Source organism: Pelodiscus sinensis, chromosome 15, assembly GCF_049634645.1.
Source record: "Pelodiscus sinensis isolate JC-2024 chromosome 15, ASM4963464v1, whole genome shotgun sequence".
NCBI lineage: Eukaryota > Metazoa > Chordata > Testudines > Trionychidae > Pelodiscus > Pelodiscus sinensis.
Window position 1 is genome coordinate 29431413 of NC_134725.1, and position 13571 is coordinate 29444983.

Genomic DNA, 13571 nt, shown 5'->3' on the forward strand with positions numbered 1-13571 from the left:
AGTTCTAGACGTGTTAGTTCAAATTAGCTTAGTTCGAATTAACTAATTCGAACTAACTTAGTTCAAATTAGCGCTGTAGTGCAGACATACCCCTAGAGACTAACAAAAAATGTAGATGGTATCATGAGCTTTCGTGGGTACGACCCACTGCTTCAGATGAATGGAGTTCATCCAGGTTGCAATAAATAGCAGAGAAACAGAGGGGATGGGGAGGGGAAAAAAATGAGAAAAGAATGGTCAATTAGAGTGGGTTGTAAGTACTCTTAAGTACCTGGTGCTTGGCTTTTTATGTCATTAGGTTGTGGAATTTAGCAGGTAATTCAGTTACAGTGTTTGTTTAAACCTGTATTGCAGGTATCAAACTTGTAAATGAAATTAAGTTCTGCAGCTTCCCTTTCAAGCTGGTTTTTGAAAATTGGCTTGTAATAATATGGTAACTTTGAGCTGCATTTATAAGTTCCCAGGCAAGTTAAAATGTTCCAACAGGTTTCTGTGTGTTACCTTTTTGAATATCTGATGAGTGTCCATTAGTCCTTTGTTGTGGAGACTGTCCAGTTTGACCAATATCCATTGCAAGGGGGCACTGTTGGTACTTGATGGCACAGAGCATATTGGTGGATGTGCAGTTATATCAGCCTCTAATGTGGTGGTTTATAAGGTTAGGTCCTGTGATGATGGCACTAGTATAGATGTGTGAACACGGTACAAAAATACACACTTTTTGTTATGAAGTTACAGCTTGACATACTATTTTATTACAGTAATGGAGGAGGTAAATGACAGACATTTTAGCAGGTTTACTTTTCTGTCTAGTCATATGCCCCAAACCCCATGCATGAACATGCAAATCAGTAATGTAAGACATGCTTAGTGCTGCACATAACACAAAGATGAGAACCCCTGCCTTGAAGTACTTCCAATGTAGGATTTTTGAGGGAAGTGAGTAGAGTAAAGAATGGAAGGGTGAAGGAAACTGAGGTAAGAATCGGATTACACCAGAAGAGGAGGGTGAGGGGAGAAGTAGGTCAAAGACAATTGAGTAAAAATTAAAATCAATACTTAAGGTTCTATTTTTATTAAGTTTAACATAAAGCGTTGAACACACTGAACACAATTAATGACGCTCATTATTTTAATGTAGTAAATACTTCACTCAACAGTCAAATAGTGCACAGGATACTAAATGTCATGGATTAGGTAGAGCTACTGCCATTGTATCTTTCTGTGAACAACTGTATTACTGTTTCCATTTTGTAGTGACAACATACATGGGGGAAGAGGGGTCCCTTTAGTAAGTGGAAGGATAAAGAATTGAAAAGATGCTTTAGTTTTTTCCACTTTCATCACATTTAGTAAAAAAGGCTACAAAAACCACTAGTGTTTATTACATTAATAATCTGGAACTGTTCTGTTAATACAGAACTGGATTTTTGCTTATAGATTCCCAATAATGGACTTTGGAGTAATAAGTCAAATTCTAGCCTCAGTTACACTGACAAACCCAGAACAATTCTACTGAAAATTAGACATCCAATGGAAGAGTGACAGCATTTGCTCCCACCCATCTACAAAAACATATCAGCTAAAAAGCTTAAAACAATGTAAAGGTAACATCACAACATGAAGCAGCAATTCCCTCCAAGTGTAATGTTATTCTTCAAGACCACACACAGTCAAGTAAGATACAATGAATTTAGATGTGGCTTTACTGGAACATATTAAAAACTATTCCATACTTTTGTATTTCGTGGCCATGCTGACCTGCCTTTACCCTCCTTCACAACACAAACATCAAGTGTTTAAATAAGCCACAATCTTTATACATGGCTCTAACAGTTTTTAACTAACTAGCTTAAAATCCATTTAAAAATGGAAAGTGAAAGCTTTATGAACACAAGTATTCAATCAACTGGAAACAATTTGCTTCTCATGTTCTAGATACAAGTCTAATCAGAAAAGATCCATGTGTTATATGTATAAAAAACCCAATAGGCAGCTTCTTCTTCCAAGCTTAAAGACAGAATCCAAAATATAGGGCATATTCAACTAGTAAAAAGTAGCTAAATTTTACCCAAGCCATTCATAATGCACTTAACGAAATATTTTTCCTTTAAAAGAACTATTAGTATTTAAATAGTTTCTTCTTTACATACAGTATTCATATATACAATAACAAACACACACAGAATACAGAGATGCAAAAAAGATTCAGAAGTTCTGAAGTTCAGGAATATTTTGGTACAGGTCCAATGTCTCTGGATTTGAGAAGGATCCCTGCTGATCAACTTCCTTCCCTGCAATGATCTGCTTCACAGCCACTTCAACTTTCTTCCCATTTATCGTGTACTGCAAAATTAAACAAAGGCAACAATGAAGCTGTATTCTGATGACTTTATGGATAATCTAATGCAGGGTTTCTCAAATACAGTCTCTCTCAAACTGCGCTCCGCGGAGCCCCAGGGCTCCGCAAGACATCTCCAGGGGCTCCGCGAGGTTGACAAACTAGAAACATCAATGGGTACAACACATACACTCAGTGGACCGCTGGGGCTCCACATAAATTTTACTCATGTAAAGGGCTCCAGAGCCCAAAAAGTTTGAGAACCTCTGATCTAATGTAAAAGCTGCCACCAAGATAGGAACAGTATCAGTAGCCGGTTACTGAAATCCTCCTTCCACTGCTACACCTGACACCAAACAGTTTCTTAAATAGCTTGAAAAGCAAACTGAATTTGATTATAGGTTTTAGTTTTGTTTTTAGTAGACAATACCATTCATTCAGCTCCCATTTACTTCTATGAAGGGCCAAATCAAAATCCATGAAAGTCTGGATACACATGTCACAGGGCACCCTACATGCTTTATGAAAACTGACTTATGAATATGCATAACTCAAACATGCTTTATACCAGTTGTCTCCAACCTTTTTAAGGTCACTTTTCCAACTTTAGTAAGATCTATCTCAAACCCAATACACTTGCCCCATATCCTTGAGGCCCTGCCCCTGCTCCATCCTTTCTCCGAGGCCTCACCCTGCTCATTCCATATCCCTTTCTCCTCCATCCTCCCTCACTTTCACCAGCCTAAGTTAGGAGGTTCGGGTGCAGGCTCTGGTCTTGGGCCAAGGGGTTTGGAGTGTGGTAAGGGCTCTGAGCTTAGTCCATGGTGCAGGTTTGAGGTCCAGGAGAAGCACTGAGGTGCAAGACAGTGGGTGGAGGGGCAAGTGAAGTGCCAGTGCTTGATAGCTTCCCAGCCAAATCACTCAGGATCACCTGTCAGAGGCTCCAAGGAGTTTGGGTGCAAAAGGTCTCACACCTGGGCACCAGGTTGGGTGCAGGAGGGGATTCAGCACTAGGACATGGGTTCAGGAAACAGGCTCTGGCTGGACATTGTTTAACAGAGAAAGCTTCCAAGTGGTATAGCAATGGGGTTAAGGCAGGCTTACTCCTGCCCTGTACCACTCCTCAAAGCAGCTGGCATGTATAGCAATGGCTCCATGGCATTATATGCTGCCCCTCATCTACAGGCATGGAGCCTATAGCTTCTCCTGGCCACGGTTCCCCAATAATGATCAATGGAAGCTGCAGGTGTGGTGTCTGCACACAAGGACAGCAAGTGGAGACTTCCTGCTCTGCCTTTCTCAGGGGCTGCAGGGACATGCCAGCCACTTCCAGGAGCAGCAATTACCACAGGGATAAGGACTCCAGTCATGACAGGTTAGGCATTTGAGAACTCACTATTCAAAGAATTAAATTTAAGAATAAGAGAGAAATGAAAATTACAAAATGCACAGACCAATCAAAACCCCAAAATAACCCACCTTGCAAGCAGTGAAAGGAGTAACAACCTGGGTCAGGAGATGAGAGAGAAGGATTGTGTGTGTTTGTGAGAATGACAGACACACAGTGTGTGAGAGTGACAGATTTGCATTGTGAAGCTCCCTCCATTCCCTTCTCTGTGTGGAGTTGGGGTACAGGAGTGGGGAAAGGAGGGACACCCTGACATCAGCACCTCCCTCCCCCTTTTCCTCCCACAACCTGGCCCAGCAAGAATGAGGCTCCCAGGGGAGTATCTCCAAGGCAGAGGGCAGGAGTAGCATGACAGTGGGTGGAGGGGCAAGTGAAGTGCCAGCGCTTGATAGCTTCCCAGCCAAATCACTCAGGATCACCTGTCAGAGGCTCCAAGATCAGGATCTATTGGTTGGTGACGATTATTTTAAACAAAATACCTCACATCAATTTTAATGTTACAATCTGCTGAATGTGTATATCCTATTTTTATGCATGTATCATTCTTGTAGGTGAAGTCAGAAATATGAGGTGTAGATCTGTGTATAGTTTAAAATATGCTAATGAGGGCCATTACTGGTACCCTGTACCAACAACATGTGACTGGTTGTGTTTATCCTACAAGCCAACCAGTGGTGGGTCCTAGAAAGACATGTGAAAAAATACTTGGTACTGGAATGCATCTTGAACTTGGTATGCCAAACAAAAGGTTCCCACACTGGGTGTACAGTCTATTTAAGCATGGGAAGCAATCAGCCTTTGTAGCCTCTTGGGCTACACATGTACACTGCAGGCTTCTTGCGCAGTTCTTGCACAAAAAGTTCTTGAGCAACAGTGCATCCCCACAACCATGTGCTTTTGCGCAAGAGCGTCCATGGCAGCGTGGACACTCTCTTGTGCAAGAAAGCTCTGATGGCCGTTTTAGCCATAGGGGTTTCTTGCACAAGAAAGCCATTGCCTATCCACACAAAGAGCTCTTACACAAAAAGGCTTATTCCTCGTAGAAAGAGGAATACATACGCCGCAAAAAGCCCTGTGTTCTTACTATTAACTGTACTTTTCCTTGTGCAAGAACATGCTTGTACTGTGGATGCTCCACAAGTTTTTACGCAAAAACGGTCCTTTTTGTACAAAAGGCTGCAGTGTAGACGTAGCCTTTGAGTGGACCAGGCAGTTTCAAAGGCCAGCTGAAGACAAAGAACTTTGAAGAAGCCATAGACCCAGGAGACAATAAAGATAACTCTGACTTATAGCTTTTTACCTGAGAAAAGAACAGCTGTTGAGGATAAGAATTTGCATATAACAAGTTCGTTAGTGGATCAGAAGTAGCTAAGCATTTTTGTTCATTTTAAGTTATCTTTCTTTGATCTAACTGTTTTCACTTGCAACTACTTAAATCCTAGTTTTTATACTTAAAAAAACCTTTTATTATCAAATCCAGTGTAAACAATTGTTAACTGGGGCAAGGATGAGTAACCACTGTGTATCTCTCTGATAAAGTGGGTGGCCCTTATAAGCTCTCTGTATAAAACTTTTACATAGAGTTAACACTGATTTGTTTGGGGTTTAGGGCTGGTTTCCTGGGTGCTGAGCCCTTATAGCTGAGCCCTCCCAAAGCTGATCTGGTTCTGTGTCTGCTGCTCTGCACAGGGTGGCTATCCTAACTCTGAGACTTGGCTGGGAGAGACCAAAGGATCTGGCTAAGCAATACAGAGTGGTGGGGAACTCCAGAGTGCAGGAAGGTTGGCATCAGTGGCATGATTAGCACACTGGGAGGCCAACCCCAAGGGGCTTTCTGTGATTCAACCTTTCACAACGTTTGTGTGCGCGTGCGCACACACACACACACACACACACACGTGTGTGACAGTTTCAATTCTGCAAGATTCAGACAGAACTTTCTGCTTTTGTTGAAACAAGAAATAGAAGGGGGAGGAGGTAGGTTTTCTGTGCTTGGGTTTAAGTCAATGTTATTCAGAAGCACTACAGCTATTGTCTGGTGAATAATTCCCAATCTGTGCTGCAGAACAACGTAATTCATGGCTGGTAAAGGCCAGTAGGGAAGACCTGTCTCTGTTGGCAGGGATGGCCAATGCTCATCTTAGGGAACAAAGTGCATCTCTCCACTAAGGACACCAAAGAACAAGAGCTTCACAAATAACTATCAACTGATACTGAAAATCAGGCCAATGACCATCTTCTCTAATCGAATTTCATCTTGGTTAAAGGTAAGTCAAGACTACAGCAAACAAACTGAGCAGACAAAACCGCACATCTAGCAAAGCAGCTAATTGCCCAGAGGTAAGCAAATCTCCCTGAGATAGCCCTTCTCAGACTAATTCCTGGGACAACTTTTCATTAGAAGTCTTTCTGAGCAGGCCAAATGGTCTTTAACAATACTGTATAGTTAGAAAGTTATTCATTTATTTGGTCTAATTTTTCCTTGTTTAAATACTACATAACTCTTTTCCCATCTTATCTAACCTAAAAAGCCACTCTTTTTCCTCAGTGATCACTAACCTGGTTTTGAGAAGCAATAAGGACCCTAAAAAAAAAAAAAACAGTTACCTGCTCCCTAACTGGTATTCGAGAGGTGTTGCTTAATGTCCATTCCACAATGTGTGCATGCTTGCCACATGTGTACCAGTGCTGGAAATTTTCCCCCAGCAGTACCTGTAGGGGGGGGTGCCTCCAGAGACCCACCCTAGCCCAACTCTGGTGAGGTATAAGGTGCACTGTGCTCCCTCTACCTTCAGTTCCTTCTCTCCAGAAATGGTGGAATGGACATGAGCAACCATTCCAAAACTGGTGACGACCAGCAGTAGGAGGTAGGCGTCAAGAACAAGAAGGCTGCAGGATCACCTTACCCAACTAAATGTCATCTCTAGTGATGGAGACACTAGGGAGCAGTGAACATGTTGCACAAATGACCAGATAGCCACCCTACAGATTGTCCTGAACAGGAACACCACTGATGAGCCCTCTACCTTCATCAAGTGAGCCCACACAATTTTCAGCAGGGGAATGCCAGTTCATGTATCTGTGCTTGCTATGACCTAAGTGATCTGGTTAGAAATCTGCAGGGTAGAGACAAGATGGCCCCTTATGATTTCAGCCATGGGCAGATTTCCAGAATGGTCTAGTTCTGTTCAGGTAGAAAGTCAGAGCCCAATGCACATCCAATGAGTGAAGATGCCTCTCCTCATGAGAGGAGTGACGTTTGGGACGGAGAAATGGAAGGAAAATGTTCTGGATGTGGGTGGAGCTGGACCTTGTCCTTGTGAAAGACTGTATATAGCAGCTCCGAGATCAGGGCTTGAAGCTCTGAAATGCATCTGGCTGATATTATCACCACAAGGAAGGCTATCTTCCAGCACACGTGTGACCAGAAGCACATGGCCAGCAGTTCAAATGGGGGGCCTGAGAGTCCAGATAACACACAGTTCAAATTCCTTGGTGGAATCAGGGGTCTGACCTGAGAAGAAAAGACATGCCAGCCCCTTGAGGAACCTGCTCGTCATGTCATGGGAGAAAATCGTGAGCTCTTGCACTGGGGAATGGAATAATGAAATGGCTACCAGATGCACTTTAAGCAAAGAAAATGCCAAACAATGTTCCCTTCAAGGCCCATAACTGCATGACTGCGCACAAAAATTCTGAGCCCACCCACCTAGACATGGAAGGCGAGTGGCATGGCTATTCTCATGGCTGAAGAGACAAGGCCTTGGCCACAACCATGGCAAGAGGCAGCTGCTCTGGCTGCTGCTGGAGCCGAAGCCATGCTTGGAGGTGGCTGCTGCCACCTGGGATTGGGGCCATAGGGCTGGCATGTGGCTACTGCCACAAGGAGTTGGAGCCCTTGGATAGTAGGGGGAGATGGAGGAGGAGACAGGTACTAGCTTTGTAACAGGGCGCGCGCGCACACACACACACACACACACACACACACACACACACACACACACACACAGTAACTGGTGGGTGCCACAGAGGCACACATCTGAACAAGCAAACGACATGCTAGGTGCCAGACGAGGCCTCATAGGTCAAGAATGGGCCTAAGCCCCACTTTTGCCTTGGGAATCAGGAAGTACCCGGAGTAGAAACTCATATACTTGAATTCTGTTTGGGCCACCTCCACCATTGCTGAGCAAAAGAGCTGCCGCGCCTCTTGTTCAAGGGTTCCTGAAGCGAAATGGGAGGGAGGGATGAGTAGAAGGGGTAGAGAGCAGTTGATGAGTGTAACCCCTTGGCAATGACAGTGGAAGACCCAGTAGTCCAAGATGACAGACGTCCATGCCAGATAGAAACAGACAAGACAGTTGGAGAAGGTGAGAGCCTGGATCTGGTGAACAGCCTGGTCCATCAAAATGAATGCTTACTGGCCAGTTTGGTCTTGGATGAGACTGGGTGCTGGAGAGATTGAGTGTGCTGGGAGAAGTTTCTTTTACAGCTTAAACTATCTTTGCAAAGACTTCTGGTGGGATTGGCTTCCTAGGATCAAGGTTTTCTGAGAATCATAGAACCAAAAAGCTGGAAGAGACCTCGGGAGGTCACAGAGTCCAGCACCTTACCCAAAGCAGGACCAATCCCAACTAAGTCAACCCAGTCAGGGCTTTATCAAGCCAAGACTTAAAAACCTCTAGGAATGTAGATTCCACCACCTCCCTAGGAAACCCATTCCAGTACTTCACCACTCTCCTAGTGAAATAGTTTTTCCTAATATCCAGACAGCACTTCTCCCACCACAACTTGAGACCATTGCTCCTTGTTCTGCCATCTGTCACTACTGAGAACAGCCTCTCTCCATCCTCTTTGGAACCTCCCTTCAGGAAGTTGAAGGCTGCTATCAAATCCCCCCTCACTCTTTGCTTCTGCAGACTAAACAGACCTAACTCCCTCAGCCTCTCCTCATAGGTCATGTGCTCCAGCCCCCTAATCATTTTGGTTGCCCTCCGCTGGACCCTCTCCAATGCATCCACATTGTAGTAGGGGGCCCAGAACTGGACACAATACTCCAGATGTGGCTTCAGAGCCGAATAAAGGGGAATAATCACATCTCTGGATCTGCTGACAATGCTCCTCCTAATGCAACCTAATATGTCATTAGCCTTCTTGGCTACATGGGCACACTGGTGACTCTCATCCAGCTTCTCATCCACATCTCATCCCAGGTCCTTTTCTGTAGAACTATTACTTAGCTGGTTGGTCCCCAGCCTGTAACAATGCTTGGGATTCTTCCGTCCCAAGTGCAGGACTCTGCACTTGTCCTTGTTGAACCTCATTAGATTTCTTGTGGCCCAGTCCTCCAATTTGTCTAAGTCATTCTGGACCCTATCTCTGCCCTCAAGAGTATCTACCTCTCCCCCTAGCTTAGTGTCATCTGCAAATTTGCTGAGGGTGCAATCCATCCCCTCATCCAGGTCATTAATAAAGATAGTGAACAAATCCTGCCTTATAACCAATTCTTGGGGCACTCCACTAGGAAACCAACTGCCAACCTAACATCGAGCCATTAATCACTACCCATTGGGCCTGATAGTCTAGCCAGTTTTCTATCCATCTTACAGTTTAATTTATCCAATCCATACTTCCTTAACTTGCTGGCAAGAATATTGTGGGAGACCATATCAAAAGCATTGCTAAAGTCAAGGTATATCACATCCACTGACTTTCCCATGTCCACAGAGCCAGTTACCTCATCATAGAAGCAAATCAGATTGGTCAGGCACGACTTGCCCTTTGTGAATCCATGTTGACTATTCCTGATCACTTTCCTCTCTTCCAAATGCCTCAAAACCGATTCCTTAAGGATCCCTTCCATGATTTTTCCAGGAACCAAGGTAAGACTGACTGGCCTATAGTTCCCTGGGTTGTCCTTCTTCCCTTTTTTGAAGATGGGCACTACATTTGCCTTTTTCCAATCATCCGGGATCTCTCCCGATCTCCACTTTTCAAAGATAATGGCCAAAGGCTCCTCAATGACATTTGCCAACTCCCTCAGTACCCTTGGATGCATTAAGTCCGGACCCATGGATTTGAGTACGTTTAGCTTTTCTAAATAGTTCCTAACTTGTTCTTTACCCACCAAGAGCTGTCCATCTTCATCCCATCTTGTGTCACTTAGCACATTAGTCCAGGAGCCAACCTTGTCCGTGAATACAGAGGCAAAGAAAGCATTGAGTACGTCAGCTTTCCCTACATCATCTGTCATTAGGTTATCTCCTTCATCCAGTAGGGGCCCCATACCGTCTGATCACCTTCTTGTTAACATGCCTGTAGAAACCTCTCGTTATCCTTCACATCCTTTGCCAGTCGCAATTCCAGTTGCGCTTTCACCTTCCTGATAACCCCCCGGCATTCTGGAGTATTGAACTTGGTGCAGAAGGGGAACAGCATGTAGAAGCCTTCAGGCTGTGGAGCTTAATATCCATCTGCTCCCCAAACAGGGCCTTGCTATCAAAGGGTAGATCCTGCAGCAAGTGGAGTCTCAAATGATAGACCTCTATGCTCTGCACTTTGATATCATGGAGGCTGTGGTTTGGGCAACCATTTCAGAGGCTGCTTGGAAGGCTGTGCCCTCCTCCAGGACTGCCATAAAGTCCTTCCTCTCCAGCTCCAGGAAGGAGGATTCAAACTTGGACATGCTTTGGACACAAGTTAAAAATCATACTGCACCAGTACCAGATGGTTTGCAACTCTCAGCTGAAAACTAGAGGACAAATAAACCTCTCCCAAATAAATCCAGTCTCCTGGAGTCTTTATTCTTGGATGAGGCAGCAGCCTCCCCTTGTCGCTCTTTGGAATTCACTGTCTCCACTACCAATGAGTTGGGGGCTGGTAGGGGTAAAGATATTCCTGACTTTTCGATGGGACAAACTATGTGTGTTCTGCCTGCTTAGGCGATAGGGATTAGGGAGAATGGAGTTTGCCACGGGGCTTGAGATATGTGGGCCACTCAGTCATGGGGGGGTCAGCGACACAGCCAAGAGTATATTAAACAGGGTATCAGAAAGTTCCTTCAGTTCCCTTGCCCCCAAGTCCAGATTGGAGGATACCATTTTCAGCAGTTCCTGGTGTGCTTTGGAGTCTTCCTGGGATATGGAAGGGCAGATGGAGGGGGCTCCCATGATCTCTTCATCAGATGAGGAGGAGGAAGATGTCTTTGCTTCCAGTGCCAACTTGATACTATGAATGTGAAAATTTGATTAATCATATACAGGAAGTCCCCGAGTTACGCGGATCCGACTTATGTCGGATCCGCAGTTACGAACAGGGCCGTTCCTCTCCCTGGTCTCCAGCAGACCAGGGAGAGGAAGCAAAGCGGCGGAACACGTGGGCAGCGGACAGGGCTGTCCGCTGCCCACGCACTCCGAGGCTTTGCTCTGCTTTGCCCCCCCCCCCCCCGTCCCCCTGGTCTGCAGACCGGGGGGGGGGGGGGGGAGGGGCAAAGCAGAGCCAAGCCGCGGAGCGCCCGGCCAGCTGACAGCCCAGACACGTCTGGGCTGTCAGCTGATCGCGCGCTCCGCGGCTTGGCTCTGCTTGGCTCCGCTTTGCCCCCCCTCCCCCTGTTCCCCTGGTCTGCAGACCAGGGGGACGGGGGAGGGGGCAAAGCGGAGCCAAGCAGAGCCAAGCCGCGGAGCGCGCGGTCAGCTGACAGCTGTCAGCTGGCCGCGTCCTCCGCGGCTTGGCTCTGCTTTGTCCATCCCCCTGGTCTGCAGACCAGGGGAATGGGGGGGGCAAAGCAGAGCCAACCCGCGGAGCACGCGGGCAGCGGACAGCCCAGACGCGTCTGGGCTGTCCGCTGCCAGCGTGTTCCGCCGCTTTGCTCCCCGTCCCCCTGGTCTGCAGACCAGGGGGACGGGGAACAAAGCAGAGCAAAGCCACGGAGCCCGAGGGCAGCAGGACAGCCACGGCGCGTCTGGGCTGTCCCGCTGCCCCCATGCTCCATGGCTTTGCTCCGGACACCTGTGGTACAGCAGCTGGGGCGCTGCCAGTTGGTCCCGTAGCGCCGCTCTGGGCGCTACTGGACCAACCGGGCAGCACCCCAGCTGTTCTGTCCCAGGCGTCCTGATTCAGCCACTGCTGGTCAGTTTCAGCAGCGGCTGAATCAAGACGCCTGGGGCAGAGCAGCTGGGGTGCTGCTGGGTTGGTCCAGTAGCGCCGAGGAGCGGCGGCGCTACTGGACCAACCCAGCAGCACCCCAGCTGCTCTGCCCCAGGCGTCCCCAAGTCAGCCGCTGCTGAAACTGACCAGTGGCTGACTACAGGAAGCCCCTGCCCCGGGCTTCCTGGAATCAGCCGCTGATCAGTTTCAGCAGCAGCTGACTTGGGGATGCCTGGGGTTCTTAAGTTGAATCTGTATGTAAGTCAGAACTGGCGTCCAGATTCAGCCGCTGTTGAAACTGATCAGTTTCAGCAGTGGCTGAATCTGGATGCCAGTTCCGACTTACATACAGATTCAACTTAAGAACAAACCTACAGTCCCTATCTTGTACGTAACCCAGGGACTGCCTGTAATCAACTAGTCAATGGAATTTCCATCAACTATTTGATTAGTTGATAAGGGTGCTTCTGCTTTGAAATGTAGCAAGAGCTTGCCCAGCTGCTGCTACATTTCAAAGGTGCAAACGCTAAGCAGCGTTCTGCCTTTGAAATGTACAAGAGCCCCAGAAGGATTTCTTGTGCATTTCAAAAACTGAAATACTGCGTGGAGCCCAGTGGGGACTCTTGTACATTTCAAATGTGGCACACCGCTGCTGCACCCCTGCCCCCTCCACAAAGCTGAAGCTGAGGAGAACCGGCTTTAAGCCAGCTGCCCCCAAGCACACCCTTCTTCCCCACCCTTTGCTGCCTCTATCAGAGGCAGCAAGGGCGGGGGAGGGACTAGTCAACTAGTTTGTCAACTATCCAATAAGCTCTTTCTTATCAGATAATTGATTAGTCACTTACATCCCTGCTTGGCACCAGTGCTCATGGTGAACCCATCATTTAGGGCACCACACAGGGTTGTGGAGAGGGAGCTGCATGCCTGAGACCCCAGCAATCGATTGGATCATGTGACATGGGCAGGCCAGACTCCAAGAGGGCTATTGGTATTACAGGGCTAACCAGGGACCATGTTGCTGGGTACAGTGGCAGTGCTGCCAAGGGACCCACTCGAGGTGGTTGCTCCTGCCTCCAGCATGGAGAGTGTCTGAATGTGACTCAAAGTTTCACTGTTTGGCAAAGGAGAAATAGAATGAGCTGGGGTATTCTGCCTGAATGAGGCCCCATGAGACTCATGGAGACCAACAGCCATTCAACATAGGTGTGTGCTCTGATGTCTTGTCTCCTTTTTTACAGAACTCGGGGAACGTCCCTTTGCCATCCTCCCTGGCTTCTTGACTAATGGTTGGAGGGGGGAGTGGTGCCGACTAGTCAACAGCACCAACTGAGCATCACACATTGATTGTTCAGTGCCCTGCAGACTCCAAGCGGTGTGCCAGTGCTGAAGTTAGAGCTGACTCCATAAAAGGGTCGGTCTAAGTTGAATGTTCCACTCCTTAGTCCTGTGCTTAATGGACAGATTTTCCACCTGTCACTGATAAGAGCTTCACTGAGACAACGCAGGCAGCTTCTAGGCAGGTCACTGATGGGCATGGAATAGTAGCATGATTTGCAAGGTTTAAACCTCAAAGAACGGGGCACGTCCATGTCGGGGCAAAGTCCCGAAGGAAACAAACTAAACTACACTACGCAGAAAATTAGCAATGGGGAGAAGCAAAAGCCAAGGCCAGAGCAG

At 46.9% G+C, this 13571-nt stretch overlaps 1 protein-coding gene across 1 annotated transcript in view; it reads right to left on the reverse strand.

The window, feature by feature from the left end:
• Window positions 1–732: 732 nt before the first annotated feature.
• AACS (acetoacetyl-CoA synthetase) overlaps window positions 733–13571 on the reverse strand; it is a 93903-nt gene continuing 81064 nt past the window's right edge. The window contains exon 18 of the mRNA XM_075898472.1: window positions 733–2346. Coding sequence (XP_075754587.1) covers window positions 2209–2346 — 138 coding nt within the window. The 3' untranslated portion in view covers window positions 733–2208. The remainder of the gene's footprint in view (window positions 2347–13571) is intronic.